The sequence below is a fragment of the Tasmannia lanceolata genome, unplaced genomic scaffold (assembly GCF_043159265.1).
Source record: "Tasmannia lanceolata isolate RefF3 unplaced genomic scaffold, GAP_Taslan_0.1 ptg000024l, whole genome shotgun sequence".
Classification (NCBI taxonomy): domain Eukaryota; kingdom Viridiplantae; phylum Streptophyta; class Magnoliopsida; order Canellales; family Winteraceae; genus Tasmannia; species Tasmannia lanceolata.
This window is the reverse complement of record NW_027518701.1, coordinates 10,142,501-10,163,385: the sequence shown is the minus strand read 5'-3', so window position 1 is coordinate 10,163,385 and position 20,885 is coordinate 10,142,501. Positions and strand designations below refer to the sequence as shown.

At 37.6% G+C, this 20,885-nt stretch overlaps 1 protein-coding gene and 1 pseudogene across 3 annotated transcripts in view; both read right to left on the bottom strand.

Moving 5' to 3' along the window:
* Positions 1 to 1,395: 1,395 nt before the first annotated feature.
* Positions 1,396 to 15,690, bottom strand: LOC143857008 (transcription factor GLABRA 3-like; annotated as a pseudogene).
* Positions 15,691 to 17,689: 1,999 nt separating this feature from the next.
* Positions 17,690 to 20,885, bottom strand: part of LOC143857351 (F-box protein SKIP23-like) — a 17,770-nt gene continuing 14,574 nt past the window's right edge. For all 3 annotated transcript variants that reach the window (XM_077367781.1, XM_077367782.1, XM_077367783.1), the window contains 2 exons: positions 18,668 to 19,130; positions 17,690 to 18,573 (listed from right to left, as the gene is read on the bottom strand). In XM_077367781.1, coding sequence (XP_077223896.1) covers positions 17,871 to 18,573; positions 18,668 to 19,130 — 1,166 coding nt within the window. In that variant the 3' untranslated portion in view covers positions 17,690 to 17,870. The remainder of the gene's footprint in view (positions 18,574 to 18,667; positions 19,131 to 20,885) is intronic.

Genomic DNA, 20,885 nt, shown 5'->3' with positions numbered 1-20,885 from the left:
ACCCTTTTCTTTCTTGTCTGTACTCTGTGCAGCGCAGGACTCAACCAGCTATTCAGCCGTGGCTCGTTAGCCCGGACCACCCAGTCCTACCATAACCTGTTACCGATTTTAGGCCTAACATTAAGCTTGACAACTTTGCATGGAGAACGCTTCCACCAGATCGAACAGTCCTTAACCAGTTTACAATCCCAAGGAGAAAATCCCTATTTGCACAAGAGAGCTTATCAAGCAAAGATGATTCAACTATAGGCAAGACAAAGGACATTGATCTGAGTCAGTCTTTTCATTCGTAGACAACACCAACAGACATTAGTTATCTTCACCAAGCTTTTATTGCATCCCATAGGTAAATTCTTTGTAACTTAGTGGACATCAATTCAGTTAACTGGTAAGGTAAATATTATCATAGGGAAATAGGTAAAGTACCGCTTTGGGTGCGTTTGGATTGCCTGAATCAGGAATCGGTATTGACATCACATTCCATTCATTTTCAAATTCCCCCAGTAAACAGAATGGCAATTCGAGTTCTAGTGTTTGGGTAAGCATTGAAATTCAACTAGGGAATCAGTCATGATTTCGATTCTAACGTTTGGTGCCATCTAGACCAACGTCCGAATGGAATCAAAATTTCAAAAAAAAAATTAAATACATGTTGATCTAGTCCGCAATCTGTTCATATGTGGCGATCATAGAGTTCCATGGCGCCAAATATTTTCTCCATGGTATCAAATATTTGTTTTGCATCTCCAACACAACCTACTTTTGCATACATCTTGACCAGAGCAGAGCATTGGACAATCTGTTCATATGTGGCGATCATAGAGTTCCATGGCACCAAATCTTTTCTCCATGGTATCAAATATTTGTTTTGCATCTCCAACACAACCTACTTTTGCATACATCTTGACCAGAGCAGAGCATTGGACTCAAAAACATCAAAATCTAACCCAAGCTTTACAAAGTGCAGATGGATCGATCTCCCCATCAAAAGAGTTCATCAAAGGCGCACAAATGGGAAAAAACTTGAGATAGTAAGCCAATCCATCCACACCCCCTCCAACATCATCTCCTCAAGCACACCCAATTCCTCACCGAGCTTGAAATTTTGGCAAAACCCAGAAATCATCGCATTCCAAAGCCCAGAAATTATACTTGAGATAGTAACAGACATTGCATCAAACACTTCTCTTTTCTTTTTCTGGTATTTAACCTTTTGTGGAATACAAGAAACAGCTCAACCAGCAAAATTACAAAACATTAAACTAGAAATGTGCCAATAATATACTAAAAATTCCCGCTACAATTGAGAAGCATGAAAAATTTTGGAGTCCTACTTGATACTAATCCTAAAATAGACTCAGTGACCCAAAAGGCTCCTATTACTACGCTGGGTTTAATGATGGAGCAGTACATGAATGACTGAGGCAATTTCAAGCTCACTTATGGAGAGACCAAACACCCATAGAGAAGTGTCGAAGTAACATGCCTGTAACTCATCTTCCTATCATAAATTCACTTGAGGGGATTTCAAGGAGAGAACAAACACCCATTCTATGGAGCAACCATACATATATCAATGCATTAGTAAGAAATCCATTGACAAATCAAACCTCAGAACTTACCAACAACTCTCTGAAGAACTTGTTTGATCACCCCCGCCGATGCTACCGATGCTCCCCTAAACTGCAGGAAAATTGTTTAACAACTCAGCATTTGAATCAACATCAACAACCTGAAAAGACAGCAAAAATCATTTTTGAATCACCCAAACCTTAGATCTTAGCATTAGAGAAAGAATGCCATCAACGGTGGATGATTGCACTGAGTAAACATATAAATGGAGATTGCTTATTGACTCCACTATTTCAAGCAATAACAATTCCCTCCACGGACAACGCATATCAATCTGAACTTCCTTCTCAACTATGGTGACTGTCAGATCTGCTAAACTATCCTTGGGTAAAACCCAGTTTAGTTCAGCATCTGCATCGTCTACATCAGATGCCTTCCTCTTGTTTATGGACGTTTTTCCATTAGAAATCTCATTGTTTCCATAATTATCAGATGTTCTCTCTACTATACCTGGATGTTTCCTTCTTTCTCTTGCATCGGATCCAGCTGAATCTTTGCAAGCTTCTAACTCTTCCACCCTTCTCTCAAGCTCTTTCAAGTACTATATTGTGTCTCCAAGGATAGATGCCTTATCAACCTGTGAAAACATGAATATTCATCAAGAAGTAGCATTGCAGAGGGATTTGCTTGGCATGGAAGAAACTCTTATGTCACATATACAGAACAAGGAAGCTAAATAAAGTATGAAAGTTCGAATCCACAAAAATTAATGATCCCATGGTTTAAAAGGTTACTGTATCACTCAAATTTACCATAAATGATACAGAAAAGGGTAATCCACATATTAATATTTTTCTAAAAAAGACAGAATTCTTCACAAATATTGATTCAATTTAACTCACCACCTTTATATTTTACCTTAGATTGCAGAGGGATTCACCCACAATAAAAATGACACTATAGTCACAAAAGTTTGAACAAGCAGTCTTATTGTCTATTTTAGCAACAAATAAGGAAATGTTTAGGAATATGCATCTATATATTTTCCTTCCACTTGAAAAATGCAAAATGTGAATATAAAATTAGAATAAAGGTCAAGTTAGGTTCGGGTTCGGGTTGAGTCTTTCCAACCCGGGTTGAGTTCGGGTCAGGTTCGGGTTGAGGGTTTGGGCAACCCAACCCGAGTGAAACCCGATATTTTTTTTTAAGCTTAAAAACTCGGGTTGGGTTGGGTTGCACTCGGGTCGGGTCGGGTTCGGGTTGGAAAAAAGAGTTCCTTGGGTCGGATCGGGTTGAACCTTGTCGGGCTAGAAAACGGGTCGGATTCGGGATGCAAAAAAAGAGTTCCTCGGGCTGGCCTCAACCCGACCCAACCCGACCCGAGTTGTACCCCTAGCAATAGGTCGTCCACGAGCTCTTCGTCCACAAGGCATTTTATAAGCTTGAAAAAAAATCAAGGAATCTCGGATTTGCAGTCCCCTCCGACGGCCTTTAGTAAAATGCTAATATCTCCTTGTAGAAAACTTTGATTTATAATCTGTTTGTTATGCTGGAAACTAGACTCGAAGATCTTTCAGTTGGTGTATTGCTTGCTCATATCGGATACCGATAACCCTTTCAAATATGCCACGAAACAGACCCACACTTTTTGGACTGCAAAAATTATTGATTGTGCCGATTATGAAAGTGAGCCACAAAATCTTCCATACCAAATTTGGTGCAGGCCGCAACCAGCAAATGGAAACACAAAATGAAAATTGATCAAATAACAAGAATAATGACAAAGTTACAACCGAGAATTGCTCAATCGGTTTGTAGCGGAATCACTCGATGCCAGGTAGAATGCTAGGAATCACTCGACCAGCAAGGCAAAATCGCTCAACACCGAAGGGGAATCACTCAACCCTTGGGAGGAATCACTCAACTCCAGATTTACAGTAATTTGCTACAAAGAATTTTAACCAAAGTACCATACTGCCATCCCTTCTTTGCTAATTCTCATTAATATATATGGTGATAAAAGTGTAGTAAATGAGATACATGGACAATGACTCACAAATAACTTCTAAGACAGCTTCCAAAACGCCGCAAGTTCATAGGTAGTCAAAATACAAAAATCAACAAGTCTTAACATAGTTCCCATAAAGCATTAAAGAAAGACTTAACTGATACATACTAAAAACTAGACATAGTAATTAGTTAGCTAAATTCCCATGCAACAACCCAAGACCAAGTCAAAACACATAGATGTGCCACATGGATGGCAAATGGCATCATCCTACAGTGCCAATTGGCTATGACACTGCATCACTTTCTTTTCTTTTCCTTCACGCGAAAAACAGGTGTACGGACCCTTAAGGGAGACTATATGTAAAAAAAATTAATGTTGTAATTATGAAGAGAAAATATGAAGGTTTTTTCTCCACCATTGAAAAAAAACCCTTTTTAATTAAAGTATTTTTTTGTTGTGATTCGACTTTCAACCATGGAGAAATGAGATACTAATTTAATCCCCTGTGTTAGGTTATCTTTTTTCCTTTTCGTGAATATAGGAATGAACAAGACATACATAAAATTGTCATATCATTAAAATTTGGGATTTTTGCTGATTAGTCCCTACTTGGCAAAATAATTGCTTAATAGGCTCTAAGAAAAGAGTATTAATCTAACTTCAACAAGTTGTTAACATTTTAGCCCATTTTGACATTACACGTTAGTATTCTTAAAATTTCATCTAAATTTTAACCTGAATAATATCATTTAATTTGCAATGAAAAAGTTAACAACTTGTCCAATGATTTTTTGTTGAAGGATTTTTGACGAAAAATTAGGAAGAAATACTATTTTTGGCTGTTTCCTAATTTTTTTCTTAAATATTGGAAGGGAAATCGAAAATGGGCTAAAACGGATTAAAGATTGGGGGGTAAATTTGCCATTTTAAGATTTTTAGCTGAGAAAATTGACGTACGTCAATTTTAGTGACCTTTTAGCATTTTTTAAAAGTAGGACTGTTAGGATAATATCCTTTTCTTACAGACTATCAGGCAATTTTTTGCCAAGTAGGGACTAATCAGCAAAAATCTCTTTAAATTTTTAATGTTTTTCTTCTATTTTCCTTTCTGAATCTAGAAATAATCATAAGAGAAAATGACACCATTTTAACAATAAGCCATTTTTTATTCAATATTTCGATCATTGTCACAGCAATGTGCTTAATTTCTTTTGAGAAAAAGGAAAGAATCAGTTAAAGAGAACAAGAAAAATTCAATATTATTATTGCTTTTATAAAAAAACAACATTTCTAAAATCATATCTTTTATTGTTTGATCAGTTTTTTAAAATTTAATTGCTTCATAAGCTTGTTTTTCTTTAATTTTAGATATTTTGTAAATGCAACTCCCATATTTCTCTTATAATTTACATTTTTTATTTTACAAATTCAAAAGTGGGAACTAACGTAGTTCATTGTATCAACCCACTTGATTATCGGCAACCCGTCTCAGTTCCCAAATTTTAAACCTTCCCTTTAGCAGCAATGATGCATAGATTTTTTTTAAATGCAGAGGCTCATGATTCAACAAATGTACTTCAAAAAATTCTGGAACCAAGTCACACAATGCTTAAATGCACTTACAAGAAAAATCAACCCTCCGAAAACCTAGGAGTCAACCCATGAAAATACAACCCTCTGAAAACCTAGGAGTCAACCCATGCATCCTTCAAAAAAAATTCTTTATGATGCCCTTTCAGATTTTCAACTGAAAATTTCCTCAGCGAAGAAATGATTGTGTATCATAGTAATGACAGCTTAAATAGAAACCCAATGATAGAAAATTAACTACTAGTAACAGTCTACGATGGGAGTCAAGTACCTTGTCGATCGAAGGAACCAGCGATCTAAGAATCATAAACTTCTCGTTAATTTTCTCTCTCCTCCTCCTTTCTGACAAAACATGGTTCACACTTCACACTAATATCATCCCCTTCCAGTTTCCAATCTCTCTCCTCACTTCCGATTTCTTCTTGGGACTTCAGTGAGCAACTGCCATGCATCCAAGCGACATTAAACAAAATTTTCTTTAATAATTTTTGTGACCTGCTAATATGTACCTTCTGAGTATCCACATCCTTCCACCAATTTGTAAAGCTTGACCCACAAGTACGATTATAAAAGTAGGGTTTCTTAATTACACAGTGGGAATTTCTAAAAATGGTAGAAAGGGTTTTCAAATAGTGCGAGTCATCAGCTTCGAGATCCAATGAGCTAAGTTTTGTGTGATTGCAGTCTTGAAGCTCTAAATTTTTAATCTTTCCACCCTTTCGAGAAGATATGACCTTTTCAGGATTTGCAAAGGACTGAGATAATATACAGTCACTTGAATTTACAGAACCATGGATACAATTACTTAATTCGTCATCCATGCACTGCCAACTCTGAACTTGAGAAGTGCCATTAAGTCCCTCCAACATGAAAGAGTCATCAGCATTATGGTTGGGACAATAACCATTAGAACTGTTGTCAGAAGAGCCTGTTTTTAACTCCTCGCAGACATCAGCAAGCAATTCATCTATTCTTTCAGGGTCCAATTCAATTTCTTCACCCTTGTCTGCTTTCCGAGGGCTTGATGTAGACTGCTCGGAGCATACAGGGTTTGGAAACTCCAAAAAGAAAGTTATAACGTGTTGAATGAGAGTAGCATCCTCTGAGATCTTTAGATAACAAATACAGATGGAATCAGAATTACTTGTTTAATTAATGCAAGTGGCAACAGATGAGAGTTGATAACAATATTATTTAGCTGGAAATGTGACACAGAAAGTTACCAGTTGAGTCATACCAAGCTCTAGCACACCACTCATAAGAGGAAAGCATACAACAGTCTGCAAATCAATTTGAAGAGAAACCGTATTTCAACCCCCGATAGAATTTGTGATAATTATTAGGGATTTGCTAGGGACAATCGCACAAGGCATTTCAGGCCGGGATGTTGCATGAGAGAGCAGCCACCTCAGATGAATCAAATGAATAAGATAAAATCTGTTGAAAAGTGAGCCTGTGTGGCAGTTGCCTCATCCAACAGCCTGCCCATGAAATACCTTGTGTGTTGGTCCCTAGCATATCCCTAATTATTAACATGGTTTCTCAAATATTATTGATAACTGTATAAAATAAATCATACCTGAATAGACGCACTCTGAGGGTTATAATTGGTAGCAGTATAGTTGTTGAACAGAAATCAACACAAAAAAATCAGCTCATTCTGTTGTTTAAAAAAAAAAAGAAAAAAACACTGGTCTAATCTTCCAATCGAAGCTTGAATCAGAATAACATGAGAGTTTGGTCGAGGAACACTGACCTTTGCTAAATGGGAGCGAGTGAAGACTTTGCTTTCCGCATAATGAGCATTGCATTGCCAGATATGGTGACCATTTGCTAATGCCCTTCCAGGCAATCTGGGGTCAAACATTTGGTAAATCAAATGAAGGCCAATATATCAGCATAAACGAAACTTACAGAGTGAAAAATTGAATAAGCCATGAAACTTTAGCCCATGAAGGATGCATGAGATCTGAAGGCATTATGTTCATGGTAAACAAAATGCAAAGATGATGCTAATGAACCGAAGAAAAGATTATTTCTGAGTGGTCCTAAACAAGATATCAGGACAGTTAGTGATCATACACAGCACAAAAAAGAGAGGAAAGTTAGGGAAACAAGAGCCAAAGAAAATAACTATTGGATTTATTTGACAGCACTAAATTAGAAGATACATACACAACACAAAAAAATTGTTATTGTCACCATTGTTATCTTTGAGGCCACATAGATGAAGAGAAAACAATGGAGAAAACTGAAACACTTGGCCATGACAACCTATTCAACATAAATGACCATATAAGTAAGCATTATTTCACCTAGACAAGGACAAAACCACCTTTTCTTTTACCAACAGAACTACCACTCTTTCTAGAGTTTGCATTAGAACTGAATTGAAGTTTAGGATAAGCTCTCAAGCTCAAGGTACTTGACTTTTCTTCCTTAGTTTTGGGTAGTTTCTTGCATCTCAATGATTTACATGTACCTTCCTTTTCCCATTGGTAACATCATGCACTGGGTTAACCCTTCTCATTTGATAAAGAGATTGTAATTTACATGTTAGTGTGTCACATGTAAACTGGAACATAAGCCAGTTCTGCTTTTGCGATCAAAGATGGAAGTGTGTTTTACTACTAGAGAAAACACCTCATTATAGTCCCCACCATCCTTCAGCACGTAGCCTTTTGGTACCCAATGTGCCTTGAACCTATCTTTATCAATCTAGGGGATCCTTTCTTATTTTTGTAACTTAACAAGTTCTCAAGTTTGATTTCATTGAAGAGATTTCTTCCCTTCACCATGGACATTGCCCACTAGCCATTGTATTTACTTTTGTTCTCTATCATCAATGCATAGGATACCATATCTTCATAGACGTATCTGGAAAGTAGCAACATTTCTCTCGGGTTTATTGTACATTTGTCGCCTGATATGAGGCATCTTCCAATATCCTGGGAAGAATTAGGTGCTCCTTCCTTCTTTCTCCCCAAGCCAAGAGTGTTAGGCTCCACCTCCATAGTAACATTTCCCTTTCCACCATTCTACTTGCTTAGATGAAGCATAGAAGACTCATAACAACTTACATCGTTACTTACATCATTTGTCCAAACTCCATTGCAAGCCAGATTGGAGAGTATATAGCATGCCTGTTTCAAGGCGAATTCTATTCATTTATTATGTGACCATTCTGTTGTGGAGTACTGGTATCGATGTAGTGACAAACAATGCCTTAATATTTTCAAAACTTCTCAAAATGCTTCTGCTGAAATTTAATACCATTGTTGGTCCTTGATTGCTACAACTTCTTTCCAATTTGGCTCTCGACCATAGATTCCCAATGTTTTAATGTGACTAAGACCTGATCCTTGGTCATCGAGGTATATATCCAGACCTTCCTCAAGCAGTTGTGCACAACTCAATCAAAACTTGCTAAGGCAACTAATTTGCTGTCATGACCAGTAAAACAAATCACAGATTAAGAAAATACAAGCCACGGAAGTCAAAGATTGAAATGAGAAAAAGACATACCGGAAGCCATGAATCTTGTTTTTCTTTCTCTCAGGGTTTCTCCTTGCTACACAATAGTCGGTGATGGGGACCGGTTTCCTTTCTCTTCAAGCGTGGATTCTCAAAGATTGGAAACAAATTCGTTGTGTGCAAACAGGACCCAAGAGTTCTTTTTATAAGCGTTTGTGGGAAGAGATGCGACTCCTCATCGCGCCGATCCCTCTCCCCAAACGTCTCTTTTAAACGTTTATACCTTTTACATAAAGTCTTTTCATTTAATGACTTTTCACAAAAGTAATTAACTAACCAAATGATCTCGACCGTCGATCTTGCAAAAGCTACATCCACCGTTAGGATGCCTTAAAAATCCAAAGTTTTGAACATTATACTGTAACTTTGAAACCAAGTTTCAAAACCCAAAAACCGATGTAAAAATAGGTTCTAGAGGGTCAAAAACCCTAAGAACTGGTCCTACCTGGGTCAAAATATCAAAAAAAAATAATGGCCGAAACGGCAAAAAATGATGACTGAGCCGGACCGGTTCGGGTCGGGTCGGTTCGGATCTGGTAAGGTTAGGTGGGTTGTGACATCATCACGTCTCATCAGGACACGTTGGTGATGCCGTATAATATAAATATTATATTACACATGCAACATTGTTCATCTCTTTTATTATTATTTTTTTTTTTAAAAGTGCAACACTGTTCATGCCTACTTTCACAGGACACTATTCATCCCATTTTAATAATAGCACTTTTGACTTTTCCAATTTAGAATTCCTAATATGCCCTTAGTAGGCAATCCGAATTCAGAAAATGGGTGGAGTGCCAGTATGAAAACAGGGAGTGTGAGTATAATTATTCATGCCCTTTTAAACAATAAACACTGTTCATCGTCTTCCTCGGCAATAAAATATTATTATTTCTGTAACTTCTTCCGAAAAAACACTAAAACTTCGATTTAACATCGGGAAGTCTATAGACATCGGATCCATGTTCCGTTTGTGCCGTTAGACCCGTCTCGGGATGAACTACATATCCATGCCAGAATACCGCCGGTCAGAATATCCTATCGCCGGCAGCACGCCATTTTCCGGCAATGCCCAAAACTTCCCAAAAATTAAATTTTCTACCTTTAAATGCCCGCCAAATGCAATCCAGACATCGAATCGACGAACCGTTTGTTGCGTTGGATTCGTGGGAACACTAGCAACGTTCCAGTAGCACTAAATCATCGATTGGATGTGTGGAGTGACGGTGGCATTCAAAATATGAAGTCACCCTATTTCTTTCAATTTTCACCCCGATTTTCTCGCCGAAACCATGGCTCTGATACCACATGTTCGTGTTCGATACAATATGAACACTGGCAACGGATCTTGGAGATTCAACATTGAGAAAATCACAGAACAATATGGAATGAATTGAAATGAGAAAAAGACTACCGGAAGCCATGAATCTTGTTTTTCTTTCTCTCAGGGTTTCTCCTTGCTACACAATAGTCGGTGATGGGGACCGGTTTCCATTCTTTTCAACCGTGGATTCTCAAAGATTGGAAACAAATTTGTTCTGTGCAAACAGGACCCAAGAGTCCTTTTTATAAGCGTTTGTGGGAAGAGATGCGACTCCTCATCGCGCTGATCCCTCTCCCCAAACGTCTCTTTTAAACGTTTATACCTTTTACATAAAGTCTTTTCATTTAACGACTTTTCACAAAAGTAATTAACTAACCAAATGATCTCGACCATCGATCTTGCAAAAGCCACATCCACCGTTAGGATAATTTCCTAACAGATATTAATTATCTCAAATACGACAATCTCTCGCTATTGTGTGTGCGGGCGGGCGCCACACAGCTTTACATCACTAAAATACCCCTACACACTATAATGTATTCCAACATTCTCCCTCAAGCTGGAGCAACATGGAAAATATAAGTCAATAAGTTCCTAACTCAAAAACTTCATAAACAAATTAGAGAGTTGATCTTCAGACTTCACAAATGGAGTAAATTCATCTCCACTCATGACTTTATCTCGTATAAAATGGCAGTCAACCGCAATATGATTGGTGCCTTCATGAAACACTGGATTGAAATCAATGGGCACATCAGCTAGATTATCACAAAAAAACTGCATAGGAAGCTTCACTAGAAATACTAGCTCCAATAGAAAATGCTTCAACCAAATCAACTCACATGAATTGTGAGACGTACCTTAATACTCGTCTTTCGCACTAGACCGGGTATACACTTTGCTCAATTACCACCTAGAAAAATGAAATAGCCAGCAATAAACCTTCGAACAGAAGGAGATCCAGCCCAATCGGCATTCGTAAACCTTGTAATATGGATGTTAAAGTATAAAAGATTAAATAACGCCTTCTCCAACAGCTTAACCTGGCTCTGATACCATTTTGACTTACCAACTTCTCCAAAAGCTTAAGCTGTTGGAGAAAGGCGTTATTTATCTTTTATACTTTAACACTCCCCCGCACGTGTTGCCCACTTGGCAAACACGTGGCACACATGTGGTCCAACTTTGGGCCAACCATCGCATGTGGATTTTTGCTATCTGGGAGGTTTGAACTCGAGACCTTTGGCTCTGATACCATGTTAACTTACCAACTTCTCCAATAGCTTAAGCTGTTGGAGAAGGCGTTATTTAATCTTTTTATACTTTAACAATGGAGGCGACCATTAGGCCTATACAACAGACCACTTCTAGGGATCCCATGAGATACAGTAAAACCCGTATTATGGCTTTCCATGGAGTAGATCCAAGAGTGCAAAAGGAAAATCTAGTCTGGCAACCCGTATTATGGCTTCCCGCCTTTCTAAAATTCAAATTTTACTTTTAGGTACTATGTAAACAAAACTCATATTTTAGCATATTAAATAGTTCTAGATAAATTACCTTGGGTTTATATTTTTGTTTCAAATAGTAAAGAGACTATAAAGTGGTCTTTGAAATTAGAACCGTTTAAAGGGATTAGATATATGGCTTTGATTTCGCAGTTACGAGTATCTGACTTTTGTTATGGTGCTGTAACAACGTTACTTTGGCTTTATATTTTTGTTTCGAATTGTAACCAACTTACAACCTACTACTTGCGCCCCTGGTGGAAGAGGGACCAATTGCCATGTATGATTTGACTCCATAGCACCCATCTCTGCATTCATTGTTGCTCGCCAACCTGGATGAGCCATAGCATCTACCACAGAACGTGGAATAGAAACAAAGGACATAGATGATAAAAAAGGAGCTATAAGAGGGTGACAAATGAGCATAAGAAACCACAACAGAAATGGGATGATGTGTAGAACGAGAGCGTGTACAAGATGACATAGGGGCCTCATCAAGAGAAACAGTTAACTCTGGAGAAGTAGGGAGTCCTGCGAGCTGTGACGGAGCTGGTGGGCATGAGGTGTCGGCTGGACATGAAGGTAGTGAAGATTGCTGGCCTCAACGAGAATAAACCTACAATGGCTTGGATTGTTCCACAGGTTTAAATTCGAGACTGGAACGAGTAATGGTAGTGGAACCTAAGAAGGAGGAACTGAAATAGAAACAGAATTAGTAAAATAAAGGGTATCCTCAAAAAATGTGAAATCCCAAGGGTGATGGCAACCCGAGAGGGGGGGTGAATTAGACTTCAAAAACTTTGCCAAAAATAAGTGCGGAATTCAAAAACTAAATGGCAAGTTAAACCACGAACAACAAAGAAGTAAAAATCAAATGCACAAACCAAAAGAGATAGAGCGAGATAAAAAGTGTGAATCGGGATTTTTAAGTGGTTCGGTCCAAGCCTAGGACCTACTCCAGTCCACCAAGACTCTTGATGGCTTCACTAAAAACGGATTCCCTTAACGGAGGAGAATCAACCCAATTACAACTTCCGGAGAAAGCTCCGCGACTCCCACACTCGCTCTACGGAGATGGCTCTGTGTCTCCACCAACACTCGCCAAATACACTTTTTGAATGTAGAAAGAAGGAAAAATAAAATCCCTTTCAAAGGGTTACAATGTTGAAGAAGATATACAGTTTGAAGCCTATGATCCAAATTTTTAATCTAAGATTAGAGAGGCATAAACAAGATGAATCACACAACTAAAAAGGATTCTGGAATGCCATGTTGAATTTTTCTGAATCTGCTAAGGTATCAGGAAAGTTGCTTCAAAAACTAATGAGTCAGAGAAGCATCGAGACTCCTAAAATAACAGAAATGGCAATTGAAATTGTTCCGAGCAGCCAGTAAAGGAAGTGGCAATAGAAATTGGTCCTTGCTAATCAGCAAAGCGAGTGGCTTGACTTTTATGAGGAGCAAAAGATGAACCTAACACACATAAGAAGCTTTGGTGTGATGTTACGTCAAGAAAATGCAAAATGAATAAGTATTGAAGCCTTTCAAAATTGCATAGACAGAAACTAGCCTGGAAACATTGAAAACCTATAATTCACAACAGAATACAAACAAGAATACTAAACCTTTATGAATAAATGAATGAGTGGTGTTTCTTGGGCGAAAAATTTCCCTCCTTTTAGATTCATCTCCGGTTATGACTTATGGCATGGGTGGAAGGAGGTTTGTTGTAGTAACGAGCGAAAAATTAAAGTCATGCTGGTGTGGGAGCCTCTGCCGGGAGGTCACTATAAATTCAATTTTGATGGTTCTAGCATCGGTAACCCCGGTCCATCGGGTATTGGAGTGCTACGGGATGAGAGGCGAGAGGTCAATTGGGCTTTTGCGGGACCTGTTGGAGTCTCTGATGCATCGGAGGCGAAGGCGAAGGCGATTCACCAAGGTTTTAAACTCTTGGTCCCGGAGTTGCTTGATAAGTAGTGGTGGAAGGAGACCCCTTCGATGGTTTGAGGGGCCTATAAAGCATCATTGGAGGTTTGATAAATTCTTTGACAAGATCAAGGACCGAACTAGATCATCGGCGGTTGTTTTTCGTAACGTTCGTAGATCGGCAAACGATGTGGCAGATCATCTTGCGAGAGTAAGGGTTTCCAAGGAGTCTCGCCCTTTTTGACGCTCTCCCTCCTTGAGGCGCGTTTGTGTATCTATATTTCCTTTGTCTTTTTTCGGTTGTTCTCTTCCTGTCTCTTTTCTTTTTTCTGTTTTGCCTTTATCTCTCATGTAAGCAACAATCTCGGTCTGGTTTTTTTAATAAATGAATAAGGAAAAAGGAAAAGAATGATGCATAATATCTGAATAGGCATAATAGGAGACTAATTCAATCAAACAACAATAACCTCAATCTACATTTACTATTAAGCAGCTCTCTTAAATATAACCCGAAAAAACCAAACAACAGAAATTTTTTAATTAGCACATCCACTAATATAATTTCTTTCATTTGGACCAATAATGATCGAGGACAAATAAATAACTCATTTCATCACTATGGAAGAAAGAATTACCCTTGGCCAGGATTGAAAGTGAAGGACATGCAAACCAAGTAGTACCATTCTGAGTCTGAAAGATCTTCAGGCGATAATGCCACAGAAGGTCTCTTAGCCTGTTGGTTGTTTTCACCCGCTGACAGAGATTCATACAAATCTCTTAATTGCTCACTCCTCTGCAAACCCAATTGGTTAGCATTAAGCTTCATGGGCTGCACTGACTTCCTGTCTTTATATCACCATTGTAGTACCCAGCAGCCCATTCTAACATCCTAGAAAACAAAATTTCCACCATAAAGAAACAAAAGAAAGATTACAAACATAACGATGTAAAAGAATCTAAAACCATTAAAAAAAACATTTTCAATAAATTAACTATAAGCATTCTTAAATGGTGACACATCATAGGATAACTCATATTGCAGAGTAGTTTCTATGTGAAGTTTGCATCTTTTCGGAACAGGAACCATATAGAATAACATAAACAAACTAAATATATAAAATAAGAAGCAAGGATGGAATTTGAATTCTTGGAAACACATTTGATATTATAAACTGATTGTGTATACAAGCCGTGTTTCAAAATGCGTATGCGGGTAAAAACGCGTTTGAAGAAAAGCCTAGTCAACTTAGCACGACACGGTCGAGTACTCGGTTGATGCAGTCATAACTCAGGAGAATCAAAGGAGTTTTTATTGACTCTGTAGGGAAAAACACAGAACACAGTGGCAAACGGCGGAAAGCAGCCAAGGGAAAAGGGAATCGACTCAGAGGAGTCCACGATGACGAGGGGGGGTTTTTAAATTGTGGAAACAAGAAATTGCCAATCTAAAGCAGTGGAAATAGAAAGGTGATAAGAAAAATGCAAGAACATACAGTAATTGAGTAGAACAAAAACACATGAAAAGAAAGCAAGATATATTTCAAAGGTCACCAACTAAATTTTCATTTCTTAAAAGACCAGGTAAAGCATTATTAGCAATGTCCAATGACATTGACCTTGATTTTGACCTACTAATAAACAGTTAATGTTTTCAACAATTTCCACCACACAGCTTACACAATACAAATTATACTGGAGAAAACTGCCATTTACTTTAAAAAATCTGAACATGATCTATATACAGAAAGAAAAGGCATAATCTTCATTCACCAAACTGAACACTACCCATGTTTTATATCAGTCCTCTGAAAATTAAACAGAGCAACATGCAAAAATGAAGAAAGAAAAAAAGGGTTGGACTTTAAAGATTATATACCCTTGTTGTCTAATTGAGGTGGACCAGGAGACACCATAGCACCACTGAATGCTCCTAACAATAGCAGAAATCTCTCTCCTTAAGTGATTTTCTGGCACTCCTTCCGGGTTTTGGAGTCTAGTATCCATAGCACAATACATAACCTAGGCCTTCACAGTAGATTCTCTCTGCTTTTGAACCCTTGATTTTCAGCCCAACAACCAAAGGAAGTTGAAACTTGGAACTCCTCAAAGTTTTCTTAGGTGCTATAAGTTAGTTTTTACAGAAAGAAAGGCAGAAAGGGACAGAGAAAACTGAATCATAGAGAAATAGAAACATCTTTTTCTACTTTTTTCTTCATCTCAAGGTGGATTTCTGTTTTCATCCACAAAAACCAGAACCCAGCTCAAATAATGATTTTAAAGCCAAGAAATTAAAAAAAAAAAAAAAAAAACATAATGGAACAAACCTTGACAACACTAGCATTAGAAGTTTTTTAACTATTTTTCCAGGTTAGTTTGGATCATCATATGAAGTGGGTCCAAATTTTTGAAAAATGCTAGACTTCACTTGTACACAACTTATAAAATCATCAAATGTGAATTCCTTTAAGGCACTGTTTAGATTGCAAGAAAAACATTTCTTATTTCTGACAGAAAAAGGGATTCTTTTTTCTTTTCACCATTTAGTTTGGATCTATGATTATTGTTAACTTAGATGGATATCATTATAATTTGAAGGTCCCTCTAAGTAAAAATTGAATAGGATCCGTTCAAGGTATCACTTTTCGTGTGTAAAACAAGTAAGATATTTTAGAAAAAATTTCCATTCCAAACTTTTCCAAAAAATTCTTGCAATCCAAACTTATATAGAAACTTTAGTGTGTGAAAGAGAGACCATCAGCCACATTAAGGATGATCATAACCGTCCGATCAATGCCGAATTTCCCAGCTTTAGTGTACAAAATCCAGATTTTAGCTTCGTAACATTCGGGATTTTAAAATCCTAGATTATAATCTAGGACTTTACAATTCTGGATAATAAAATCCATGAATGGGCCTTTGTATTTTGTGGAGAGAGAGAGAGAGAGAGGATGATCATGATGACGATGTGGAGCGTGGATGTCCCATTTAGCATAACAGGAGAGAAAGTAAAAAAACATCGTTGTACATTAATTACTGACACATGCAGGTGGGTATTAAGGAGAAAAGGGGGCATAAATTAAGGGCTTATAAAGAGGGGGGGGGGGGGGGGGGGGGGGCATTTCTTGTAGACAGAGGGGGGCCATTTATCAAGGGCATTAGTTGATAAACATTTAAATATGAATTTTTTTTCAAATTTCCCCTTGCCCCCACCTGGCTCAGCCACTGATTGGTCGTTGGGAGGACGAGGGAGTGGACACTAAAGGAGCTAGGCATGCATGTACAGACATTCACCTTTAAAAGTCATTTGGGGGGGGGCTCATGCTATATGTGCCTCCGCCTCTGGATCATAGAGCTGCCAAAACATCAGCTCCATAGAAAACCCTTCGATTAGTGGAGGCAAAAAATGGACATATTTGTGAAGGTTTATACCTGTCCATTTGTGCCTCCACAAATCGAAGGGTTGGGATAATCCTATGGAGCTGATTTTTTGGGCACACCGTATCTATGTGAGGGCCCATCATACTGATTCAGTTTGCCTTGATTCTTGAAAGAAAAAGAATAATAGAAAGGAACCGAACTGTCTCACGACGTTCTAAACCCAACTCACATAGATTTAGATGTGTCTAGAAGGCAGTCTCAAAGGCTCTTTCGAGAGTATTCTGAGACCAACTTCCGTCTTTCGATGTTTCCGCTCTTAGGTTAGCGAAAGCGTCCCTTCTTTTCCAGCGTCATAGAAAATCCTTAAAGCGGTATATCTGTAGCTTTCATTGTCAAAGCCCTGCAAGCAAGCTACGCAAGCAATGCCCTATTAGTTAAGTCAAGCCGTTGTTAGCAGGTTGTTTGCTGCGCGCAACGGCTTGTCTTACGTTTAGGGCATTGTTTGCTCCGGTGCCTACACTTGTAGCTTCCTTTGTTTCAAGCAGCTAATTCTTTGGTTTTTGTTTCTTTAAACAAGATATACCTTGCCTAAATATTTTATCTCAGAAAAAAAAAGATCATGGCAAAGTTTCTCATGCATAATTCATAAAAATCATTAGCAAAGTATCTCATGCATAATTCATAAAAATCATTATTTAGAAAAAAAAATAAGTTAATGCATACAATTGCCTCAGAATACAAACCACTACTTTGCCATTTCAAAAAAAAAATACAAACCACTACTTAGCAAACTAACCATAGATGAACCTATGGTTACATAATCAAACACGGCAAAGTTTCTCATGCATAATTCATAAAAAATCATTATTTAGAGAAAATACAATAAGTTAGTGCATACAATTGCCTCAGAATACAAACCACTACTTAGCAAACTAACCATAGATGAACCTGTGGTCACATAATCAAACTACTACTTAGCAAACTAAGAATAAAGAGGAAGCTAATAATAATTAAATGGGATTCACTAACTAAAATATGGAGGGACCCAAATAGGCTTCGTAATCCAAGTCGAAGAGCTGGGATAAAATGGTTTTACACTCTTATCCTCCAAGTTGAAGACACCGTTATCAAGACCCCACTCTGGTAAATTTTCAGAATTGTCAGTGAAGTAGATGCAGTTTCCCTTGCCCTGGGGAAAGTCAGAAGCTGAGAGAGAGAAAGAGTTACTGTATCCCACAAACAACATTTCATCGCCTAAGCTTTCGATCAGGATCCACTCTCTTGTCACTTCGTCCAATTCAAAAACATCGAACCAGTCCGTCCTACAAACCCATTCTGGACAAGGTTGGACTACATTGCCATCTCTATCTAACTCATAATCAGGATTCCATTCGCAAAATCTTTCAACCTTCAACAACTTCCCGGAAGATTCCACTAGATACCTCCTGTCAATTCCTCCTTCAAATGGAGGTGTAATTACTGTAAACTTGGGGTTATCAATGGAGGCAAAGTCACAAGTTACAACAGCATTATGATTGGTGATTGCATAGAATTTGTCCTTGTAATATATAACATCTTCATAATGAATCCATTCATTGTTTATTGTAGTCCATTTTTCATCCCCCGGTTTATAGAAGGACAATTTCCAGTCATAAGTGACAATGGTAGCAACAATGTAATCTTGTGTTGAAATAGGATTTGCTGATAAAACAGTCTTGACAATATACCTGCAAGGATAATTTCAATCAATTAGTGATAATGGTAACAACAAGTCTAGTGTTGAAATAGAATTTGCCAATAAAAAAAAGTCCTGATGATTACCTGTAGTTCCTTGGTACTTCAGGATTAGTACTATGTTGGTTGTCAGGAAATCTGTTAAGGGAGGGAAGCTGAATTTGGGTACTTGTGAAGGGATTTAATAGATGAACGTTACCGCTCTCATCTATTGTGACCACCCATCCCTTGGAAGACACACAACACCATTTTCCATGAAATTCTGGCAATTGAATATTGTAAACCTTATTTTTAGTGATACTATAGAAGCCACGAGTTTCATTACGCTCTTTATCAGGGATTATCATAAGTGGAAGTTGGTCTTGAAAGTCCAACCGGTGGTGATTTTCCTTGGTGACCTGATACCAGGATGAGCACACAGCACCAAACCGGATATGATCGATGAGAGGTAGACGATCCACGACCATTTCTAACAGCTCATTTGGAATTTCGGACCACTTACCCATGTCACTGATCATGAGTACCTTCTTGCTATTGACGGGATTGGAAGCTAAGAAAAGAAAAAGAATTATGGAACACAGACAGAGCAAATAAGTAATATATACAATTGAAGTAAGACATGTAAATATGCGAAGGAGATTTAGGCCCTCTTTAGATACTCTCTAAAAATTATGTTACTGCAGTAATATATGTGCATCGTGTGAATGGTGGAATTATTTAAAATCCTCTAAGCTTGTTGGTACATATGTTTCCACAGCGAGTTATGTGTCAAGAATGCATATTGACCTAATTAGGCGAAGATATGTCAACAAAAACACATCTACAATGTTTATAAGACCATGAGACTTGTCAATGGATATTTGGACCAATGAGTGCTACCTGGAATGTTCTGCTAGAGTTTGTATGAAGGACGCGGATGTTCTACTAGAGTTTGTGTGAAGAGCGCTCTTGAAGATTGTCACCCTCATGTGATCGAGCAAACATCGATAAATATATATAGGCATGAAGGCGAGACTCGTTCACAACATGAGAAATTTAGACACGCATGACTGATTATAAACTAATTATATGAAAGTATTTGGGCTTATATATATATATATATATATATATATATATATATATATATATATATATATATATATTATGTCACATCGATATGCACCATAGTCATTACAGTGAACTCTTTCGTAAGGGACATATGACATTAAACGGAAAAGAGTGACCTATACCAAAACTACTTGATGCTTCTAATTTGCTTGTTTGGATTTCTTGTTGCCATGCATGCTCCCCTAGATAATAGAAGCCCACTTTTGGAAATAAATGCTATACTACTATAATAGATGATAGTATCACTCTACCGATCAACACAAATAGGATCAGATGATACCGGAAGTATGGCACAATATAATGCTTGCTTTACACAACTCAGTAAATTTGCACATAATTGGACAGATGAAGGGCATGTGGAAGGTATGAAATTCTTTATGATTAGGGAGAATAATTGTGTAAGGCAACAGAAGCACAAACATGTAGTATATCATGATCCCCAACTTATTTCATGATTCCCAACTCTATCTTTTACTGAACATTATGACTTTAATCAAGTAGAATTCAAGATGAATTGTTAAGTTCATCTTATAATGGCCAAACTGATCTGAATTGTAAGTTACACGATTTTAAACAAGGTGCATGTGCAGATAAGTTTCGAGATGACCAATTCACACAAGATTAGAGAACTGCACCATTGACGCATGACTCAAACAAAGTTCAGCACGGATATCAGGAAAAACAAAAACATATCCTTTCATGCTTTATAAATTATGTAAGCCATTGATTGAGAGATTTTAAAAGGTCATTTAAGAAAAGATATTCAACTGAGAGATATTGAGAGATGAAAAGCGCGAAAATTCAATTGACAGAGTGGAAGAAAGAGAGACAGAGATATTGATTGAGAGATTTTAGTAGGCCATTTAATAAAAGAAAATCAAGAGAGAGGGAAGTGCCACCACTTTTTTAGGAGAGAGTGATACCTAGTCACTGACTAAGTTTTTTATTTAATACCCTTAAATCTTTCCACATGTGACACTTCTCTCTTGATAAATAGGGGCTTAATAAAATCACTTTTGTGAAATTGCCTAAATGCTCTCTCTCTCTCTCTCTCTCTCTCTCTCTCTCTCTCTCTCTCTCTATATATATATATATATATATATATATATATATATATAGAGAGAGAGAGAGAGAACGGTTCCTACACATATGTGTAGAGAGTTCTCTACACACTAGCTTAAAATACAGTGGGGGCCCA